Source organism: Octopus sinensis, linkage group LG2 (genome assembly GCF_006345805.1).
Source record: "Octopus sinensis linkage group LG2, ASM634580v1, whole genome shotgun sequence".
Taxonomy (NCBI): Eukaryota; Metazoa; Mollusca; class Cephalopoda; order Octopoda; family Octopodidae; genus Octopus; species Octopus sinensis.
Window position 1 is genome coordinate 121613752 of NC_042998.1, and position 20779 is coordinate 121634530.

The 20779-nt window shown below is 36.0% G+C and overlaps 1 protein-coding gene across 1 annotated transcript in view; it reads right to left on the reverse strand.

Annotated features, from left to right (window-relative positions):
* Positions 1-18527, reverse strand: part of LOC115232455 (suppressor of fused homolog) — a 41643-nt gene extending 23116 nt beyond the window's left edge. Inside the window, exon 1 of the mRNA XM_029802336.2 lies at positions 18071-18527. Coding sequence (XP_029658196.1) covers positions 18071-18258 — 188 coding nt within the window. The 5' untranslated portion in view covers positions 18259-18527. The remainder of the gene's footprint in view (positions 1-18070) is intronic.
* Between the last annotated feature and the right edge of the window lie 2252 nt (positions 18528-20779).

Here is a 20779-nt window from a genome sequence, read left to right on the forward strand (position 1 = left end):
ATAAAGACAAAGTGAAGGCAGATTATATGTATAATGAATAAATGTATATATAATGTATCACTCACATACATATATGAATGTATATATGCACTTATATGTGTGTGGGTGTATGTGTTAAGACTAGCCTGTTGCTGTCAGTAATAACACACAGACATTCCTAAACTGTCAGTGTGTGGTCTGATGTCAGCAACTCAGGCACCCAAGCATTACTACACACACACACACACACACCTCTTCTCAGGCACATGCATGATTCTACCTAACACACTCCTGTAGGAGGATTGTATACTCTGATGGCGATGTTGTGAGAAGTAAATAATTGTAGTGGTGATGTTGGTAATAATAGACAGTTGTAATAGTAGTAGCAGTAATAGTAGTTAACAACCTTAAGATAAAACTTGCACCAAAAACAAGATCAAAACAAGGACGTTCTATGGAAAGGTTGCTCAGAATACAAGCAATACAATGAATAATCATTTGATAATGAGAAAATGATAGACAAAAGGAAGAATAATCTCACCACTAACTATAAACAACAGGGTCGGTATCTTCAGGTTCCACAACCCTGACTATGTTCCTCTCAGGAGTCAATTATCTATAAAAGAATGAAGGAGCCTCTATGTGGTGGTTTAACCAGCTAGAAACAGCAGGTGATTTTTCATTAAATCAGACACCTTCTGTCTCATAAATGAAAGGCACATTAGGCGTGGGTGGATTATGTCTGAAGGAAGAAGATATGGTGATCAAATATGACTGGAATACCTTTAATGCCATAAGGATGATTTGAGACTAAGTAACAGCACTTGCTGAGTTCATTCTATTACAGCAGTTGGAAATAAGAAAGACATCTTCTCATTATAATGAATGGCAATTCATGTTGGAAAAATGAAGTATATGGGTGGGAAAGGGGTAGCAAAATTAAAGAAAGTCACGTTCTTTTATTATTTTACTGTTTTCAGAGCAATGCCTTCAAGAATTGAAATTCATCAAAAAGCACCCACTACACTCATGGAGTGGTTGGCGTTAGGAAGGGCATCCAGCCGTAGAAACACTGCCAGATTTGACTGGGCCTGATGAAGCCTTCTGGCTTCACAGACCCCAGTAGAACCGTCCAACCCATGCTAGCATGGAAAACGGACGCTAAACGATGATGATGATGATGATGAGTCCCAGTACTTAATTCTTTCAGGCACTTGCTTAAGCAACCCTTTACTGCTTGATCAAGTTACCTTTGATAGAAATGGATGCACTGATATGCATGTTTCTATGTAGATGTGAGCACATATTTTATATATATATTCTTTTACTTGTTTCTGTCATTTGACTGTGGCCATGCTAGAGCACTGCCTTTAGCCAAGCAAACCAACCCAAGGACTTATTCTTTGTAAGCCTAGTACTTATTCTATCGGTCTCTTTTACCAAACTTCTAAGTTATGGGGACATAAACACACCATCATCGGTTGTCAAACGATGTTGGGGACACACACACATATATATATATACAAGCTTCTTTCAGTTTCCATCTATCAGATCCACTCACAAGGCTTTGGTCAGCCCGAGGCTATAGTAGAAGACACTTGCCCAAGGTGCCACACAGTGGGACTGAACCCGGAACTATGTGGTTGGTAAGCAAGCTACTTACCACACAGCTACTCCTGTACCTATATATATATATGTCATCATTTTATGTCCATTTTCCATACTGGCACTATCTGGATGGGGCAAACTGGTTCAAAAAAGTTCTTATTTGGAGTTACTGCTCTATTAGAGGATCAAGTCTCACTCATACATTTTCTTTTCGGTTTCATTTATAAAGCTGGATGGTTACTAACACCATTAACGTATGGCATGTATTGGGTGTATTTTATCATGGCACCAATGACACTGTCTTCTACCTCTATAAGTCTAAAGAGTTCTCATTGCTTTATACTGCACCTGTTTGCCCAAAGTAGCAAGAGGAATAGGGTAAATAGCAGGTAGTGATGATAGAAATAAACCAAGATAAGAAGTAAAGAGAACAAAAATATGAAAGTAAAGTGACTGGAGTGAGAGCATGAAAGAGGATGAGGGTGGGCTGGATATTAATAATTCGTGATTGCTGGGTGTACTGGGTACAAGATCATAGTAAAGGGGTTGAATATGATTGGCTCATTATCATAGGGTTGGACAGGTTCAAAGACATCACTACACAACAGTTTGGTACAGTGAATAAGTTCAGTGGCATCTCTCATTATACAAGTGGCACATACTGTATGTGTCACACACACACACACATGCATATTGTACATTGAATGCAAAGTTTGTGAAGTTATGTGATGAAAATAATCTAATTATTTGCAACACTAACTTCAGGAAACCAGCTAGACACCTGATCCCCTTCCAATCCAGTGAGCATGCAAACTAGATAGACTTCATGTTCACCTGTAAGTGGCATGGGCAACTGGTTGTGAATATGAAATCTCTCTTCAGTGAAGAAGATACTACTTTACATAGACTAGTAATTAGTGACCTCAGGATAAGAAGTATACAAACTCAGGACAAAAGCTAACTGGTGAAGAAAGGTACAGAGGTTGAAAGATTCCTTGGCTAATTTCAAAGCAGTACTGACACATATGACAAAGCGGAGAAAATAGAATTATAACACAGAGGGCAACAGTAAGTTTCTAAGAGACAAACTGCTGTGAACATTGGACCAGATCTATTGATAGAACAAGGTTCCAGTGAGATGGAAAGTGACATGGGGGCACAATAGTACAATAGATAGACCCATTAAAGCTAGGAGAAAGAGCAAGAAAGAATGGGAGAGCAGAGAAGGGGCAAAGAATAATATAAGGTAGCTAGAAACAACATTAAGTATATGCAGCAAGGAGAGAAACTGAGAGTAAAAATGTTTGCCAATGTTCTGCAATGAGAGGATGAAGAGCCATGAAATGTTCCAGCCAGCAAGGCAATGTGTCAGTGAGAATCAAGATGCAATTGGGGAAAGGTGTGTGAAATGATAATAGTACACTTGCTGTCACTGATGTCGAGAAGAAAGAGATATGGCAATGTTGTATGAAAAGTTGCTGAATGTATGAGAAAGAGTCAGATTATCCCATGAAGTCTCAACAGAGGGATCAGCTTTTAAGCTTGACAGTTACACAGTCAAAAGCATGATTAAGGATGTGAGGTCAGTCAAAGTGGTTGACCATTGGGGAAAGTAACTGAGATGCTGAACCTAATGCAACAGAAAATGTGCTAGTCACTCACATGGAGGCCATACCCAAATGACTACTGGAAAGACAAAGCAGATGCTCAGGTAAGAAGTAACTACAAAGGTATCAAATTGACATGAAAGAGTTTCCAGCATGGCTGATTGGGAGGAAAATGAGCTTAGATGCATTGTGTCCTCTTATCAGTGAAAAGTTCTTTTATGAGAAAGTTCTCAGCTAAGGGTAAGCCCCTACATTTGGCATTCCTTGATTTGGAAGAAACTTTTGACAAAATTCTGTCATCTTGTACTCACTAAGAAAACTAGGTCTACTGAATGGCTTGTGAGAGCTGTGCAAGCCATGTACAATCACACCCATGTTAAAGTAGGGATAAACACTACCTTTTCATATGCAGCTTCCATCTTAGAGATTTTCTAATGGACTAGTTTCCTGGTTATAAAATCAGTGATTGTATGACACTGTATTTTCAATAGATTGCTAGCAAGATCAAACTACTGACATGCCTGGCAAACAAGTTCCAACCACTGAAGAGATCCACTAAGACTGAAATCATGTGGTCTGGTGATCTCAAAGCTAGAATGGCAGGAGTTATCACCCACTTGCAATAAATATCAAGTGTGGAAAATACACTGAATAAACCAGCTGGAGATGTCTTCCTGTGGTTAAAATTGCAGTATTGTTGTCTCTTAGAGAACACCCACATTAAATTGGGGATAAACACTACTTATCAATTAATTTAGGTTTAGAGAAAGAAAGGGAACAACTCCATTATTTAAATTGGATAAAGATAGTATAAGGTGGAGAGAGAGTCATATCTTTAGCAGTATAGTGACAACTCTGAAGATATTTGATCTAATTAAATTTCATCAGCAGAGGATTTTAGGGAATAAACACTGAATGATGTGACAACTTGAAAGAATGACTGGAGGAAGATACTGAGAGATGTCTGTCTGCTGCATGAAAAACAATTAGTAAAGTGTATACTAACATATTTAATGTGGCGAACCAAACTATTATCCTTACATCAATAGTGAAGAGAAAAAAATCATTATCTTAATGATTAATTCTAGTGAAGAAAGACAAGAATGGCAACACTGGAATTTGAATTAATAGCAATTAATTAAACAAAGACAGTATTAGGCATTTTTGTGTGGTCAAGGAGTTTGCTTCCCAGCAACATGGCTTCAGGTTTAGTCCCACTGTGTTCCATCTTAGGCATCTTCTACTATAGCTCTAAGTTGATAAAAGCCTTGTGAGTGGATTTGGTAGGCAGAAGCTGAAAGGGGCTTATATGTGTGTGTATGAGAGAGAGAGAGAGAGAGAAGAGACTGTTAGTGTGTCCTTGTTTTGACAATGTGTGATAGTTGTAAATGAGGTTCACTGTCATACAAGCAGTGTCATTTGTTTGGAATCTTCTGTAAAAATGTCAGACTATTATGAAATATTATCTTGCTTGGAAGTGAGGGAGGGCTGGTGACAAGAAAGACATTTGGCTGTGTGAAAATCTACCTCAGTGAATTCCATCTAACCCATATACTCATGTAAGCATGGAAAAGTGAATGTTAAAATGATGATGAATTTATAGTGTGAAGTAGGTCTGACCTATGGCAGTATAGTGATAACTCTCAAACATGTTTTGGCCTTCCTGGACTTCATCAGTAAGTCACAAGCTAAAAATTACTATCAGTTTTTACATGACTTGAGCCTACACAGCTTGAATCTTTATAGAACAAGAAGGCCATGTTAGGTTCCAGGATAAAATGCTTGATTTTATGTATATAATAAATACACACAAATGTCTTGTGAGACCTCCATGAAATGGTGCTTAGTTCTAATTCCATAAAGTAGATGACAAATACTTCTGTTCCCTAGTCAGGATATCATTTTCTCATCAGTTGATCTCATGGTACTCTGTCAGTTACGATGAGGGTTCCAGTTGATCCAATCAACAGAACAGCCTGCTTGTGAAATTAATATACTAGTGGCTGAGCACTCCACAGACACATGTGCCCCTAATGTAGTTCTATGGGGGATTCAGCGTGACAAGGCTGTCCCTTTCAAAATACAGGTACAACAGAAACAGGAAGAAAGTGAGAGAAAGTTGTGGTGAAAGAATACACTCACAATGCCTGGTCTGGGAATTGAAACCACAATCTTACGACCGTAAGTCCACTGCACCTCCACATCAGTTGACCTAGTACTTAGTTGTCTAATATGTTTCCTGAGCAAATAGATGAACTGAGGTAATGTAGATTAATGTGTCCTAAAGTGCCTTTAGCCAATTTGAACTTGTGATCTAGGGGAAAGTCTCCCAATACCATATCCAACTGCCCACTTGTACTCTTGATCTTACATGAACAAAGTTAGCCCTTCTAGATCACAAGGCTCCATTGGCTTTTTAGTTTAGCCGATAAATCAAAAGAAACCAAAATTAAAATGACAGCTACCTATCCTAGTAATATCATACAGTTGAAGGCCAGCTGCTGGTGATTTAATATCCAAGTCTGCAATCATTATTTCATTTCATTTAGCTGTTGGTTCTAAAAAAACAGCTCTTATAGTAAAGTTACCTACAACTGGCAGTTGTCTAGGGTTAGATGGGGTTCTCATTTATTTAACACACTAAGTTTTTTTATAATGGTTGGCTCTTCTGAATCTATCCATTTCCATGCCATAGGAAACAAATCAATAAGTACATATGTGTATATATAACTGGTGAGATTGACAAGAATGGTAACAAACTGATAGAGCATTACTCTCTCTGGGATACATAAAATCTATGTAAATAGGTGTTTTTAAAAAACAAAAATAAAAAATATCATAAAAAGAAAGAAGATTAGTAAAATGCTGATGTACCACTCTTTGAGCAATTGTCAGGGTGGACAGAGGTGATTAAACTCTAGTTAATAGAAATTATAAGTAGAAATCTGACATATCTGGTTGCAGTAATCATAAAATCAAAACAGCTATAAAATGAGAAAGAGGAAAAGAATGTCAAAATAACCTAACAACATCAGCATACATTTAGCAACACCAACATATCACAGCTCTGCAAGAACAGAATGTGAAGAACTGCATAAAATACATAGAAGAATTTAAGTTTCATTGTATTTGATGCTGAGTTTGAATGTTTGGTGGAAGGAGGGAATCTATATTTCATCTCTTGGTGGCATGAGAGATTCAGTCACTGGACTGCAACCATGCAGAAGTGATACATCCAAAAAGTTTTAGCAGTTCATATTGATCCCAGTACAAATTTCTATTTGGTATTTAATTTATCAATCTCCCATCACTTTCATGATATAAAGGGATGCAGTTTTACTCTAACACATAACACACACACAATTTCATCTACTAAATTCAACTCACAAAGAACTGGTCAACCCAAGCCTACAACAGAAAACAACTGACCAAAGATTGCACAATGGGAATGTACCCAGAACAGTGTAATTGAAAAGCAAACTTTTTAACCTCACAGCTAAACCAGCAACTATGATATAAATCAAAAACAAAACAAAATAGTGGTAGTTACATACTGGTGCAGTGACTAACACAATTGCAAGTTTCTTCAACTAGGATTACTTGGCACCTGTTTATCCAACTTTCCTTATCTGTATGCATCACATGCATGTACTAGTTCAGTCTTTTTTTCTTGCACAATATATCTAATTTCTGTCAACTGATTTGTTCATGTACACTAATATTAATCATGTTCGCCTCATTTCTTTCCGGCCTTCGTACATCTACAATCAATGTTCATTTTTTAGTCAGTCTATCTGTGATCTCACTTCAACTTTTGTATATCCATAGATTACACTGGATACAGCATACAGAATTCCTATCCTGCTAAAACTTTTGTCATTAGTCCTGGTTTTGCTTCCACATTTGGTATGTTTCTCTAATTCTTCAGCAGATTCAGCAACAAGAACTTGGTCATTGATACACAGCAGTTCCCATGGAAAGTTAGTCTTGAACTCTTGTAATGACCTCGAGATCTAGGATACAGGAGGGGACTGAGAACTTATTCCTGATGTACACCTACCTACACACTAAATTTCTAACTGAAATCATTGCTAACTCTCACTTTACTGATAACATCTGTGTACTCTCATAAGCCATTCATCTACGTCTAGTTTCCTAAGCAACTGCCAGACAACAAAGCATGGTTCTCTGTCAAAAGCCATCTCCATGTCAATGAATGCTTAGTGGTTTGCTCTTTGCCAAGAACTTCTATTAGTTATCTTGCTGAAAGGCATCAATGGTACCTTATCTTAGTACAAAACTGAACCACAGCTCATATTAGTTGATCTTTCTTTCTAATTAGTTGTGCTGTAAGTCTATTACTTGGTCAATCCCTTTGATGCACCGTAGTTGTTTCCCTACCATGACAGTCATTGGTAATGAACCCTGGATGACTTAATAACAAGCTCATGTCCTATTCTGAGGGATATTTTCAGCGTCTCATGCTTCTCTTGCCCTCATATTTCTATCTGCTTTAATTAAGAAATAGCTGAGCTTCCTGATCCAAACCAGACCAACTAAGGTTAAGAGTTAATAGAAGTGAAAAGGCACATAAAACTGAGAGCCCAAATTCCCAACAAAACACCAGTAAAAAAATCTGAATTAAAGGCCTAAGAGCTGTTCATTCTACATCAAATTTGTTTGGATCAGCTGTGATTGAATAAAATCTATGATTAAAAGAATTCCAGCTATGACCATTAAAAATTTTTTTATATTTCAATCAACTTTACTTCTTTTATCACCTTAGTGTGTAATATGAGACAAGATAGAGTTATTTTCATATGAACACATAAAGACTCCTTTGTGAGCTTATATCTGGTAATTTAGAATAGAATTCAGAGATTAAGAAATTCAATACACCTACCATGAAGGAGATACTCCAGCATGATCTTGACTGTGTTCGCAAAACAAACAGAACTATGTTTCAGTACCCAGTGAATTCACATTTTACTGGACACAGAATTTCTCAAGAGCATAAACTTTGAATACTGCTTTAACCTTTTAAGCATTTAAACTGGCCATATTCAGCCCAAAATATTCTCTGTTTTATGCTCAAACCAGCCAGATCAGGCCTCTCACACCTATCCCACAATGTCATTGTAAAAATAAACAATCAAATCATCAAAATCTCCAAGCTAAGAGATAATGCACGATTAAATCAAAACAATGTGAATAAATAGGTATTGCATCTGACAGAGTAATCTGAATGCTAGGGGGTAAAAAAACAAAAACAGGTCATGTATTTAAATAAATGGTGGACTACAGTGTTCAGAAATGGTATAAAAGGTGAAAAAAAAAAAAAAGTATTGAGTAGGCGTTTATTAATATTCAAACTGTTGACTCATTGTCTATTATTAATTATGTTGTAGATAAGTAACAAGAAAAATGTAAATAAATAAATAAAATGTAATGTAAATGAACAGGCAGAGATTTGATCTCAAAATCATGAAGCAAAGAGAACTACTTTCCTAACATTTGTATTATTTCCTCATTCTCATTGCTTTCTAAAAGGAAAATTAAGGTTAAGATGTAATGTTAACTGGATACAAGTGAGGAAAGAGAAAGCCTGGAAAATTAGGTTTAGGCAAGCTACAGCAACTAAAACCTTGATCAGATTAAAATATCTTCTAAAATTGACACAGAGACACACACACACGGTGGGGTGGGATGGGGGGGGGGATTAGGTTTGAGGTAAAAAATAAAATAAAAAAGAAATGTATGTGTAAAGCTAAACAACTATATAAAAAAGTCCTTTGAAAGTAGAACAGCCAAGGGGTGAAGTCTCTTTAATATGATATTAGCAAGTTAAGGAGTAAACTACCTCTGTACTGCCAGGCAACTTCACTCTGTAGACTGTGACAAGTCTGACCACCCAAGTCGAAATTGAGTTTATCTATCCCTCTCTTCATTCCACCAGAACAGAGAAAGGAGGCAGCTAATATTACACTCCCTTGGTCAGTAGGTTTATCTGACTGACTTTAACAAAGATCTTAGAAACATACAGAGAGTGGGTAACAATGTGTGCAAGGAGGAAAGAGGGAACAGTAGAAGAGAAAAGGGAGGGGAGGGAATGGTGTCGTGTATGTTGCATGAGAAAAAAAGAGGAGGTGAGAGAGGGAGAGAGAGAAGAAAGGAGGGAAAGAAAGACAAAGAACAGGGAAATAATGTTTTATGTGTGTGTAAGAATGAATAAGTTTGAATGACATTAACTGGTGTGGGTGTGGTGGAGAGGAAGATTATTTTCTTTTAAAAAAGTAAATAAACAAATACTCATCAGACCACTCCTATTTCCAATTGCAAATGGGGCTTAAAACAAATATAGATCCAGAACTGATCAGGACCCAAAGTAATTTTAATAAACAAAGGAAATATTTACAGTAACGACTTTATAAAGTTCTTATCAGAAGAGAGTTTGGATGAAAAATACATAAATAAAAGACTGATATGAACAAATGGAATAAAATTGCTTAGGCGTGGCTAGGTGGTTAAGAAGCTTACTCTGCAACCATGTGGTTGCAGGTTCATTCCCACTGTGCAGTACCTTGGGCAAGTGTCTTCTATAATAGCCCTATGCCAAACAATGCCTTGTGAGTGGATTTGGTAGGCGGAAATTTGTGTGGAAGCCCATGTCTGTCTTTCTCATCTCCAGACCTGCAGGGCATTTTCACTTTCCTTTGAATTACCCCCATATCTGTCCATCTTTGTTATATATTTTGTCAGATCTTAATGATCAGTCATTAGGGTCTGACGGGACATATGTAAAGCTTAGTGCTTTATGGATGCGAAACCATGGGTAACCCAATGAATCAGCCATAACTATCTTTCTCTAAATACTCTACTGCTCTTTATCTTAGAGTGTGCATCTCTTTTAGATTTATGATTTACTGATGATGTATATATTCTTTTATTGGTTTCAGTCATTTGACTGTGGCCATGCTGGAGCACCACCTTTAGTTGAACAAACTGACCCCAGGACTTATTCTTTGTAAGCCTAGTACTTATTCAATTTGCCTCTTTTGCTGAACTGCTAAGTGAAATAACTTAGATTTCAGCCATGACTGACTGACTGACTAACTCTCTCTCTCTCTCTCTCTCTCTCTATATATATATATATATATATATATATATATATATATATATATATATATATATATATATAGGGAGAGAGGGAGAGAGAGAGAGGAGTGGATGTAATCATATGTACATATTACTAACACCATTCTTCTACATGCCTTTCACAAGCAATTCATCCACACTTAGTATTCTTTTTTTCTGAGTGACCATCAAACTACAGGGTTTGGCATCCTATCAAAAGTCTTATCCAAGTTAATAAATGCAAGATATATTGCCTGCTCCTCATCTTTTTCCAGTCTATTCCAAGTTCTCATATAAACTCCCAGTTGTCCTTTTTATTACAAGTCTCTATCTTCTACTACTTTTCATCATATGCATCAATCAGTACTTCTTTGAGTCTTCGTCTGGTCAAAAAATCTTTCAGCTTCCATAACTTCTTCCATTTCCAGACTGCCTTGTGTTTCAGAGACTACCTTGCTCTTATCCTGAGGTCACTAATCACTACTCTATGGTGAGTTGTACATTTTTCAACAAGTTGTCAATCCCATTTCATCATGGGTATGAGGTCTACCTTGTGCATGTTCACCTGAGTAGTACTTGATCTAGTGGCTGCCAGTTTCCTGAAGTGATCACAGTAAATGCTTTGATCCTAAATCATTCTTTACACTATACCCATAACGTCCAAGTATGCTGGAGTAACTATCATGGTTTTGTTTAATATGTTCATTAAAGTCACATGCACACACAAATCTATCTATCTACACACACATATATATTCTCTTGCTCTTCCCTTTGGCTAGGTAACCATGTATCTCCTTACTGAAGCACACCTGTTTCTGCCCTCTTTCTTGTTAACTCCCTCTCCCTCTCTCTCTCTGGTCAGGTAGCCATGTACTTCCTCTACAGCAAGACATCTATTTCTGTCTCTGTCATACTATAACCTTTCATCAGCTGACACAAGATCACCTCCTTCAAAGCCCTTTCCCCTCTCAAAGATCTTCTGTTTTGCAAAGTTACTTTGTGACCCTGGCAGTGCTGGTGCCATGTAAAAAGCACTCAGCCTACTCTGTGCAATTGTTTGTGTTAGGAAGGGCATCCGGTCGTAAAAACCATTCCAAAACAGACAAACTGTCAAACCCATGCCAGCATGGACAACAGACATTAAACAATGATTATATATATATATATATATATATATATACATATATGAGACAGGTCTGAGAAGACTGGAAGAAAATGGAGAGTAAGGAACAATATCAGGGAACCTAAATTTCAGGTATATTTAACAAAGGGAAGCTTTGAAAGAGGCTTGTTCATGCCCTATGAGCATTAAGTATTTTGGATTGCAAATAAATGTGTCAGTAGGAATAGCATTTTGGGGGAAATGTGTATATTGAATGATAGCGGTGAGCTTGTTTTAACTGATGGTCGAAAGAGGAATGGAATTATTACTATGAGAGATTGCTGCTTGAGAAAAATGCATAAGGAATAGAGTAACCAGTAACTGAAGTTGACAGCTCTAATAGTTGGTTTCTCAAGGAAACCTACCATTACAGGTAGTTGCTAAGACTCTGAAAATAACTGGTGCAATAGGGCACATGCTTGTCACTTGCATAGACAATTAAATAGTATAGAGAGATATTATGTGCAAGGACTGGTGTAACTATCAATTACTACAAGGATAAAGGAGATAATCTACAAAGAAACAACTAGAGAGTAACCAACTGATGGACCTAGTGACAAAGTAGATGTAGCATAACTGAATACAAAAAAGAAGCAGCTTAGGTGAGGTGCAGTTTGGGTTTGTGCTAAGATGGAGTACAACTGATGCCTACTTCCCAATGAGATAACAACAGAAGTTCTTAGCTAAGGGCAAGCCTCTATACCTAGCATTCATTCACTTGAAGGAGGCTTTAGACAGAGCACCATATTCTCTAGTCTGATGGTCACTAAGAAAATTAGGTACACATATATGACTTGTGGGAACCATGCAACTTCTGTACAGAGATGCCATCAGTGAAGAGAGCACTTACATCTCACTTTCTTTTCCTTCTGTCTCCCCTCTTCTTTTAGACACACACACACACACTTTCTCGCTCTCAAATATTGTTTTACCTTTACTCCACATATAGAAAGTGAAATCTGGATTATAAGGGAAGAGGGCCAAGAAAGAGGTGGTTTATATGAGGGGTGGTATGAGATATGAATTATTTGGGAATTAAGAAGAGTGTTAGTGGTGTGTGATGAAAAGTTGTGGATTGGCTAGCTAATTATTTTGCTTTTCAGAAAAGATTGTGCACAAATTCACCATCATCATCATCTATATATATATATATATATATATATATATATATATATATATAGAATGATGGACTCTCCTATTGAAGACGGTGTATAAGTGTTCAGCTTTTGCTGAATGACCTACATAAATGATTTATTTATAGTGATCAAATGCTTGTACTGCCCATTGGTTCACTCTTTCCATCAAATCAACATTGTCTGAACAGGTGCACAGTGTACCATGCATCAGGTATTGAAGTGATCACAGAGCAACATGAGAGGAAGTGTTTTACTCAAGAACACAATGCACCACCTGGTCTAGAAATTGAAATCACGACTGATATATATATAAATATCTTTTTGTGTATGTTTAATGAAAGTGAAACTAAAATTGAATGAGAATTAAAAGTTTATGCTAGCTTATTTAAAGCAGTGAGCACCAAAAGGCTAACTGGAAATAATTATGTGAGATGAAACTAATATTACTCATTGACTAATATTATTTTTCTTAGTTTGGCAAATATGGGAGACAATTCAGACATGTTTTGGTCTTATTTGGACAATTCAGACATGTTTTGGTCTTATTCTCCCATTACCACCTCATTAAATACTGCAAATCCTATGTTTCACTGATGAGATCATAAGACTAAAACATGTTCATAGCAGCCTCCAGTGCCAACCAGAAAATTGAGAAAAAATGTGTAGCCTATGAGTGTTTTTCCTCACTCCATATTTAATATGCCTTTGATTTTTTTAGGTTCCACACATTAAATACACTTTTACTTACTTCACTATTCAAACATATTGTAGTGACTTCATTTAGCCATAAAGTAGATTTGAACCTGAATCAGCAAATTTCCCATATTTCAACAGCATTTTTTCTCACAGAAAAACAATAGTAACCACATGAGAGCACTTTTCTAACAGCTGACAAGAGAGACAGGCTCCCTCTCTATGACAAGTGAGATGGAGTCAAATCAGTGTTGATTTCAGATTTAATCAATCTTCATCAGTGACTCATTACTCCAATGTCGAGGGTTAAAGAACCTAAGTCACCTTGTCAGCCTTACAAAGAACACCATAGGAAACATTGACTGATTTTGAAAATGGTGAAACGAGAATTATAAATTATTAAGGTGGCTATTTGCAATTTAGAACCAATAAGCAACAAGTACAGTTGTCACTAAAATGATGGAGGGTGCTAGTAAGCACCAGCATTGCTAGCAATAAGAGTTAAAACAACTCTTAGCCATATGAGAGCCCTTTTGCAATGTGTATGTGTGTGTGTATGTATATATATATGTCTGTAATCAGTCACCAGAACTGCAATGTGTTTGTGGACAAGATACTTAACTATTAATGGTGCAGTAGTCCGCTTAACTTGAATTAGATATTGCAGAGTGGTGTAGTTCATTACACTATGTAATGGTAGCTGCACTGTGAATGTGATGAATGTTTCACTTTCTCTCATAAAACAAGTAAGTGGTGCCAAAATTAATTATGCAAGATGTGTCGAGGTAATGCAAGGCATTAAGAAAATACACATTTTGGGTAAAATATAAACTATATAATTTTTTGATAAATACACAATAGTTTTTAATATGAAAGGAATTACAATATAAAATAATTCATAGAGCATAATATTTGAATATGGAAATTATAAAGAAAGCCTGTAGTCTGGAAAAAAATGATATTTCAAATCTGTTATAAAGATGTGCCGATCACTTAAAGTGGATGGAACTTGTGGAAGAGGGAGATCCAGGAAAACATGGGACAAAGTATTAAAGGCTGTTCTCAGGACACTGAGCCTTACAAAGGAGATGACAAAGGACCAAGATATTGGGCACCTTGCTGTACTCAAGAAGACCCAGCACAGAAAAATTATTAAAGATCCCCTCCCATCTGAAGAGGTTTGCATCTTGCAAGAGCCCTTGTGCTTGTCCACATAAAAGCACCCATCAATCTCTGTAAAGTGATTGGTATTAGGAAGGGGGCCCAGCTGTAGAAACCAAGCCAAATCAGACTGGAACCTGGTACAGCTTGCCAGCTCTGATCAAACTGTCCAACCCATGCCAGCATGGAAAATGGATGATGATGATGATGATGTTATCCCTAATTATCATCAGTATGTGAAAAAATTATGTGAGGATAAGTTTAATCTTTTCATGAAAAGTTTCTGTTGAAAACATTTGGAAATGCAAGTAAAACAAATATTCGGTATATTCCATATTTAAAATTCAAAATGTAACTTCAACAAGTAATTTGTAATTTATCACTTAAACAGCAAAAAGTTTAATTTCATTTCATCCATGAAACCTAAGATGTATGTATACAACAGCACTTGACTTTTGAGTTGTTAAAATAATAGTAACAATGAATAGCAGATATATTTCATATATAGGCATATATATCTATTTTGCTCATAAATACAACAAAATACTCAAAATAAAAAAAACTCTAATATGAATTGAATTTATAGAGCATAATATTTGAATATGTAAGTCTCTCAGTCTCTCTCCCTGTCAATGAAAATTCAAAACACTAATTCAGAAGTTAACACTATTAACAGAGGTTGGTGAATGGTAAAATCCAGAGCTTTTGACTAATAATCATTTCAGTATTTCATTCCATTCATCTCTCTACAATCTTCTACAGACTTGATTTGAGTCTTTTATCCCCATAATCAATAGAATGAGAACCAATTTTGATTGAATATCTATCTCTATCCTGTAAATATAAAGTCTGGAGCCAATGTAAAAGTCCAGTGTGAATCAGATACAAATGTATATTAAAATACATAACAAGCACAAGGTCACAAATTTCATTGGTGATTAAGATTGCTCCCTGTTCCTGATGGGTACTTATTATGTCAACCCGAGATCAAAAAACAAAGCTGACTTTGTTAGGATCTAAAATCAGAAGAGGTATAAATACTGTTAGGCATTTTGTTTGAGGCAATACCAATTCATACCTTTTTAAAATATTGATATTTTGAATTGATTTAGCCACTATAGCATGTATAATAGTAGAAAAGCATGAATCTTACTTGTGACATTCTGCCTACATAGCTACATTTGCTGGTTATATAATTAATGGTCAACTTTATAACATCATGCGAATTTAGTTATGCCTTGCCATTTTGCTAATATTTTAATAAGTAGTCTTCCACTATTTGTCTCACTATTTTGGGAGGGAAAATGATGAGCTGTAAAAATAGCAAAACCAATCAGTTTAATTCTCATCCTAATCTGCCAAATTCCAGTGATACTAAATATATATATAATTCTATTTTTGGAATAGTGGATCTCGAAGCTCACATAAAGCTATAATAGCTATAATAAATAATAGCATGCAAAATATTCAGTTAAAAAATCTATTTTGAATAAAAAAGTTAATGGCTGCACACTAGACTCAAACCCACATCTCCTGTAGACATGACAGGTGTTCCACTATTGGACATATATATATTACCAAGGAGTTTTGCCACTTTTACAGTGTTGCCACTATAGGTTGTGGGAAGTTGTTCTATCCTACAATATTTACTTGACAAAAATTGTAGGGCTATTACTACTTCACAGTAATGCTCACACCTCCTTTACATTTGGTTACAGTGAATAACCTGAAAAGAATAAACTCTATTGATGTGCAAAAGATCTAGTGTAGTAGGGAAACATTTTCATTTCATTCAAACACTAGAAATGCTGAGTCTACCATTGTGGCATTTGATAGGAAATAAATTTCTCCTTTGTAACTAAAAAATAGCAGCCAAATCTTCCTCAAACCACATTAAAAAAAAAAGGAACATTGGAATAATGTTTGGTCTGGAAGAAGAGGTTGTACTCATATGGGGTGGTTACAAGAGGAACGTCTTTGATCATAGTCTTCTTGATCAGAGCTGACCTAGGACAAAACAACATGAGCTACTGAGTGAGACAATATTTTATTATGCATCCTGTAGAAACATAAAAATACGAGTCACGCAAATCAAAATAACTGAATTTATTGTAATGCAAAGAATTGGTGCCATTTATGTAACTAGGGAGGGTTACATTACAAATGTTCAACATCACTGCAGGAAGGATACCTACCACAACTTTATTTTTATGTAGGTATAAGGACAAAACTTCCTTTTGAACCCCACCCCCAAGTCTTTCCGGTATAAGGGCCAAGACGTTGAAAGGGACAGAAAATGGAATGTTGTAACAATATATTTCCGAATCGGAAGCTTAATCCTTGTACAGTTACCAAAACATAAGGAATGTGTTTATTTTGTTTTGTTTCTTTGGGCACAGAACCGACTTTTGAGAGCAAAGAGGTTACATTTTATCGACCCCAGGAGAATATGAACTTGGAATGTAAGGCGGAATGAAAACAGTAAATAACAAAACTACTTTTTATTTTCCTCACACTCATACGAAGCGGAAAGCCCGAAACGTTATATTCTACATTCTTCGTGGTAATCGAACTCATCTACCTCTGAATAATAAGCATTAAACATTCGTAGAAAGGGTCACTGACGGCCGAAAGGAATTAAATCCATGGGTCAGAGGAAAATTACCTATTGCTACTATTTAGAAAGACCAGGACATTCTCCAATCGGCACACCAAAGTTCCAAATGTAAGTTAGAAATGGCAACGAGAAACTTTTGAATAAGTTAATCATTGTTAAAGGTTATGTTTACAATCCGCAATATTCAGTAGATGTGTAAAAAAAAATTGATATAAAATAACCGTAAAACACTAGTTTATTGCAAGAAATTTTGTTCACATTGGTGTCGGTGTGTGTATTCCTTTCTAATTAAGTGGACTAACTGAAACAAATAGAAACTGACATGTTAGGGGAAGATGGAACGAAACAGCCGCACTAGACAGAATTGATGAATTAAGATGAGAGTTTTTTTTAAGTCTTCAAAGCATTATTGGCTTATCTGACAAAGGAATACTGGGCTTAGGTATATAAAGGGCTTCGTATGGTAATGGCTAATATTCTTGAAAGCTTTCCGCCTACTACTGATCGCCTAACATAACTTCTGTAATATAACGCTGGTTCCAAATTTCCAGATGTTACCATTCGTTGCTTGCCACATTGATGATAGTCATGTAATAAAAAGAAAACCTTGACATCAAATGACTGTATGAGTGTGTATTATATATACACACACACATATATATATATATTATATATAATGATATCATTTGATCTATTTCCAACAAAAATTACTTGTGTATATAACGAAAAGTTACACCATATAACTGATTTCGAGTGTATGCACATGAATGACAGCTAATCAACGAAATTGTGTATACATTTATACACGTAATAAATGAGTGTGAATATGTAATGTATGTGTGTGCGTGCGTATGTATCACATACATGAATACATATGGATGTTGACGTTTGTATGTATGTATGGGTGTGTGTATAAAGCTATTCATAACGAAGAGATTAGAAAAGGTTAGAGTAGAAGAAGAATGGCACCAACCAATATTTCGTTAAGGCTGTAACTTGTAGCGGATTAGACTGGTTCGGGTAAGTCCTTCGACAGGCTGCATAGATCGATTCAAAGCCAGGTGGTGTGAGATGCATATTGGAAGGAAAATTGGGTGAAGAATACGGTTTGTCTTCATCTTCTATCTTACAGTGGGCTGAACTGGTTGTATTCGTCGACATTCTATATTGATAGTTAAACAACTGCTTCACAAGACTTCAGTCGAGACTGTCTAACTTTTATCCAATACTTCACGTCCGACTCATCATTTTACTAACGATAGATAAACAAAGACAACCTCAAGGAAAAGACTAAAGAGACTTTCTGGAATGAAAAGCTTGTTGGTAAGAAAAACAAAGATTTCAGTTGATGTCTGTCAGTGACAAGAAGGAATTAACACATCGGAAATAAACTAATAGGAGACCACCAACAAAGTTTATGCTCACAGAGTTATCTTTCTTTGGTAGTCTTGAATTTTGTCACTAGGTGGACGTTGTGTATATTTTTATTTTATTTTCTCATTGTGTTTGTTTTTAGGAAACTTTGGGGAGATAGCTTTCGTGCTTCGTAGCTGCTCCTAAGACTTCAGATTACCCTCAGTAAATTAGTAGAATTACTCTTATATAAATTTCTCCTTTGTAACTAAGATTCCAGTAGACCTCTACACAGTCACTCGACCCGTTAAAAAATAGTAGCCAAATCTTCCTCAAACCACATTAAGAAAAAAAGGAACATTGGAATAATGTTTGCAGAGATACTTTTCGATGATATAGATTACATTTGTCTGATACCATTAAAACAATTTATTTTGGAGGCGTTTCTGACAATTCTCACCTTCCGACTTTCCCTATATTTCTCTTTAAAATGCATATATTTTAATGGCATTTTGCGGAAATACGTTTTTGAGAGTGTAGATCATGCAGCATTGATGTTTCAAATCTGAAAACAAAGTGAAAACGTTACAAGTTACAGAAATTGGTGCCCAACTAAGTCGGGGCTAGAAGAACAATCCGAAACTCCATCGAAACATATTTTTATGAAGTTTATAAACATAGTTGTAATCTATGCTCTCTAAAATGTATTTGAGAAAAATTTCATTTTGAAATAAGTATTTCAAAGAGAGTTATGAGGAAACAAAGTTGAGAGGGAACGAGAAAGATGGCAATGTTTCGTTTGTAGTAGCACACGTTTCCGTCGATTTCCGTAAAAAACTTTTATTTTTTTTACATATGGCTTTGCGGGAATATTTGAAGTAATGTGAGCGAAAGGGACTAAGAGGAAGTGATTTTATGACGAGGGAATTTCTTTTTGAAGTCCCCGTGTGTGTGTTTGATCGGGTGTGGGAGACAGACTGTATGTTGTGTAAGTGAAGTGCTTCTGTTAGTGTGTGCGAAGAGACAGAGAGAGTAATGTGTGAAAGAGAGAGATAACTGAAATTTTTTACTCGGTGTATGTGTATATGTATGTGTGTGTGTGTATGTATCTATGTATGTCTGAATGTATGTATGTATGTGTGTATGTATCTGTGTATGTATGTATGTATGGCCGATTCAGTGTAATTTTTTACTCGGTGTATGTGTATATGTATGTCTGCATGTATGTGTGTGTGTGTATGTATGTATGTATGGCCGATTCAGTGTTTACATTTTTTACGGAAATCGACGGAAACGTGTGCTACTACAAACGAAACATTGTCGAAAGATTCGAAACCTTTTTTTTTTTTTTAATATTATCAACATCATTGTAATGTACTCCTTCGAAAAAGTATCCCTGCAACATTTTATTTAAATTATGCATTCTCCACAAAATTATGAGGAAACTAAATCGGGGATAACCAGTCTGTAGCTAAACACAAAATTGTTCCAACTGCCCATGTGTTCTTCCATTTTTAAAACGGTAGGGTGAAATCTGAGAAGGTTTGGCTTCTATATCTAACAGATCGAGCGAATACATTACACACCACACTCCTTTGTTGGAATTGGGGGTAAACATTAATGAAATAAAATTTCTTGAAAAATAAATAAATAAATAAGGGTACTGCAGTTGATTATTTGGGGTTCTATCAATGGGGAAAAGTTGTATGATATTTTTCTAGAATTTCATAACAAGAAATCCAGTATTTATATTGTTCAGGTTCAACTTAATTTTTAGGAAATGAAATATGAATATGTGAAATTGGTCACATTTCGTAATATGTACAGACCCTAGTATATACATCTTTTGTACGTATTCTACATAACAGCAATTTCTCTTTTCCTTAATCTAAAGCACTTTTGGTATTTCTATGATTCTCAGTAATTTACTGACCATTTTATCGTGTGTGAAGTTCGCTAGAAGTTTCGATAGTTTTCTTTTTCTTTTCTTTTCTTTTTTTTTTTTGTTAAGTCAGGAGGAAATGACTTTGCCCATGACAAGCTCTCCGACATTGGTAGAGTTGATAACGTTGTTGGTCACAGATTCAAAAACGCGGAAGGGGAATTCCAGGAAATGGGTAAAAGTATCAGAAGAGTGGATAGTGAGGGACGAGAGGCAGAAAGATGGGTGTGTCGCCGTGTCTGGGTACAGTAGCGTAAAACTAACTAGTTCAAAAGAGGTATTAAATTGGAGCCACGAAAACTCTATTAGGCTACCTGATGCAGCACTTCTTCCATCATGTGTTATCTCGGATTAACCTTTATTGAACAGACCTATGATTAAAGCTTT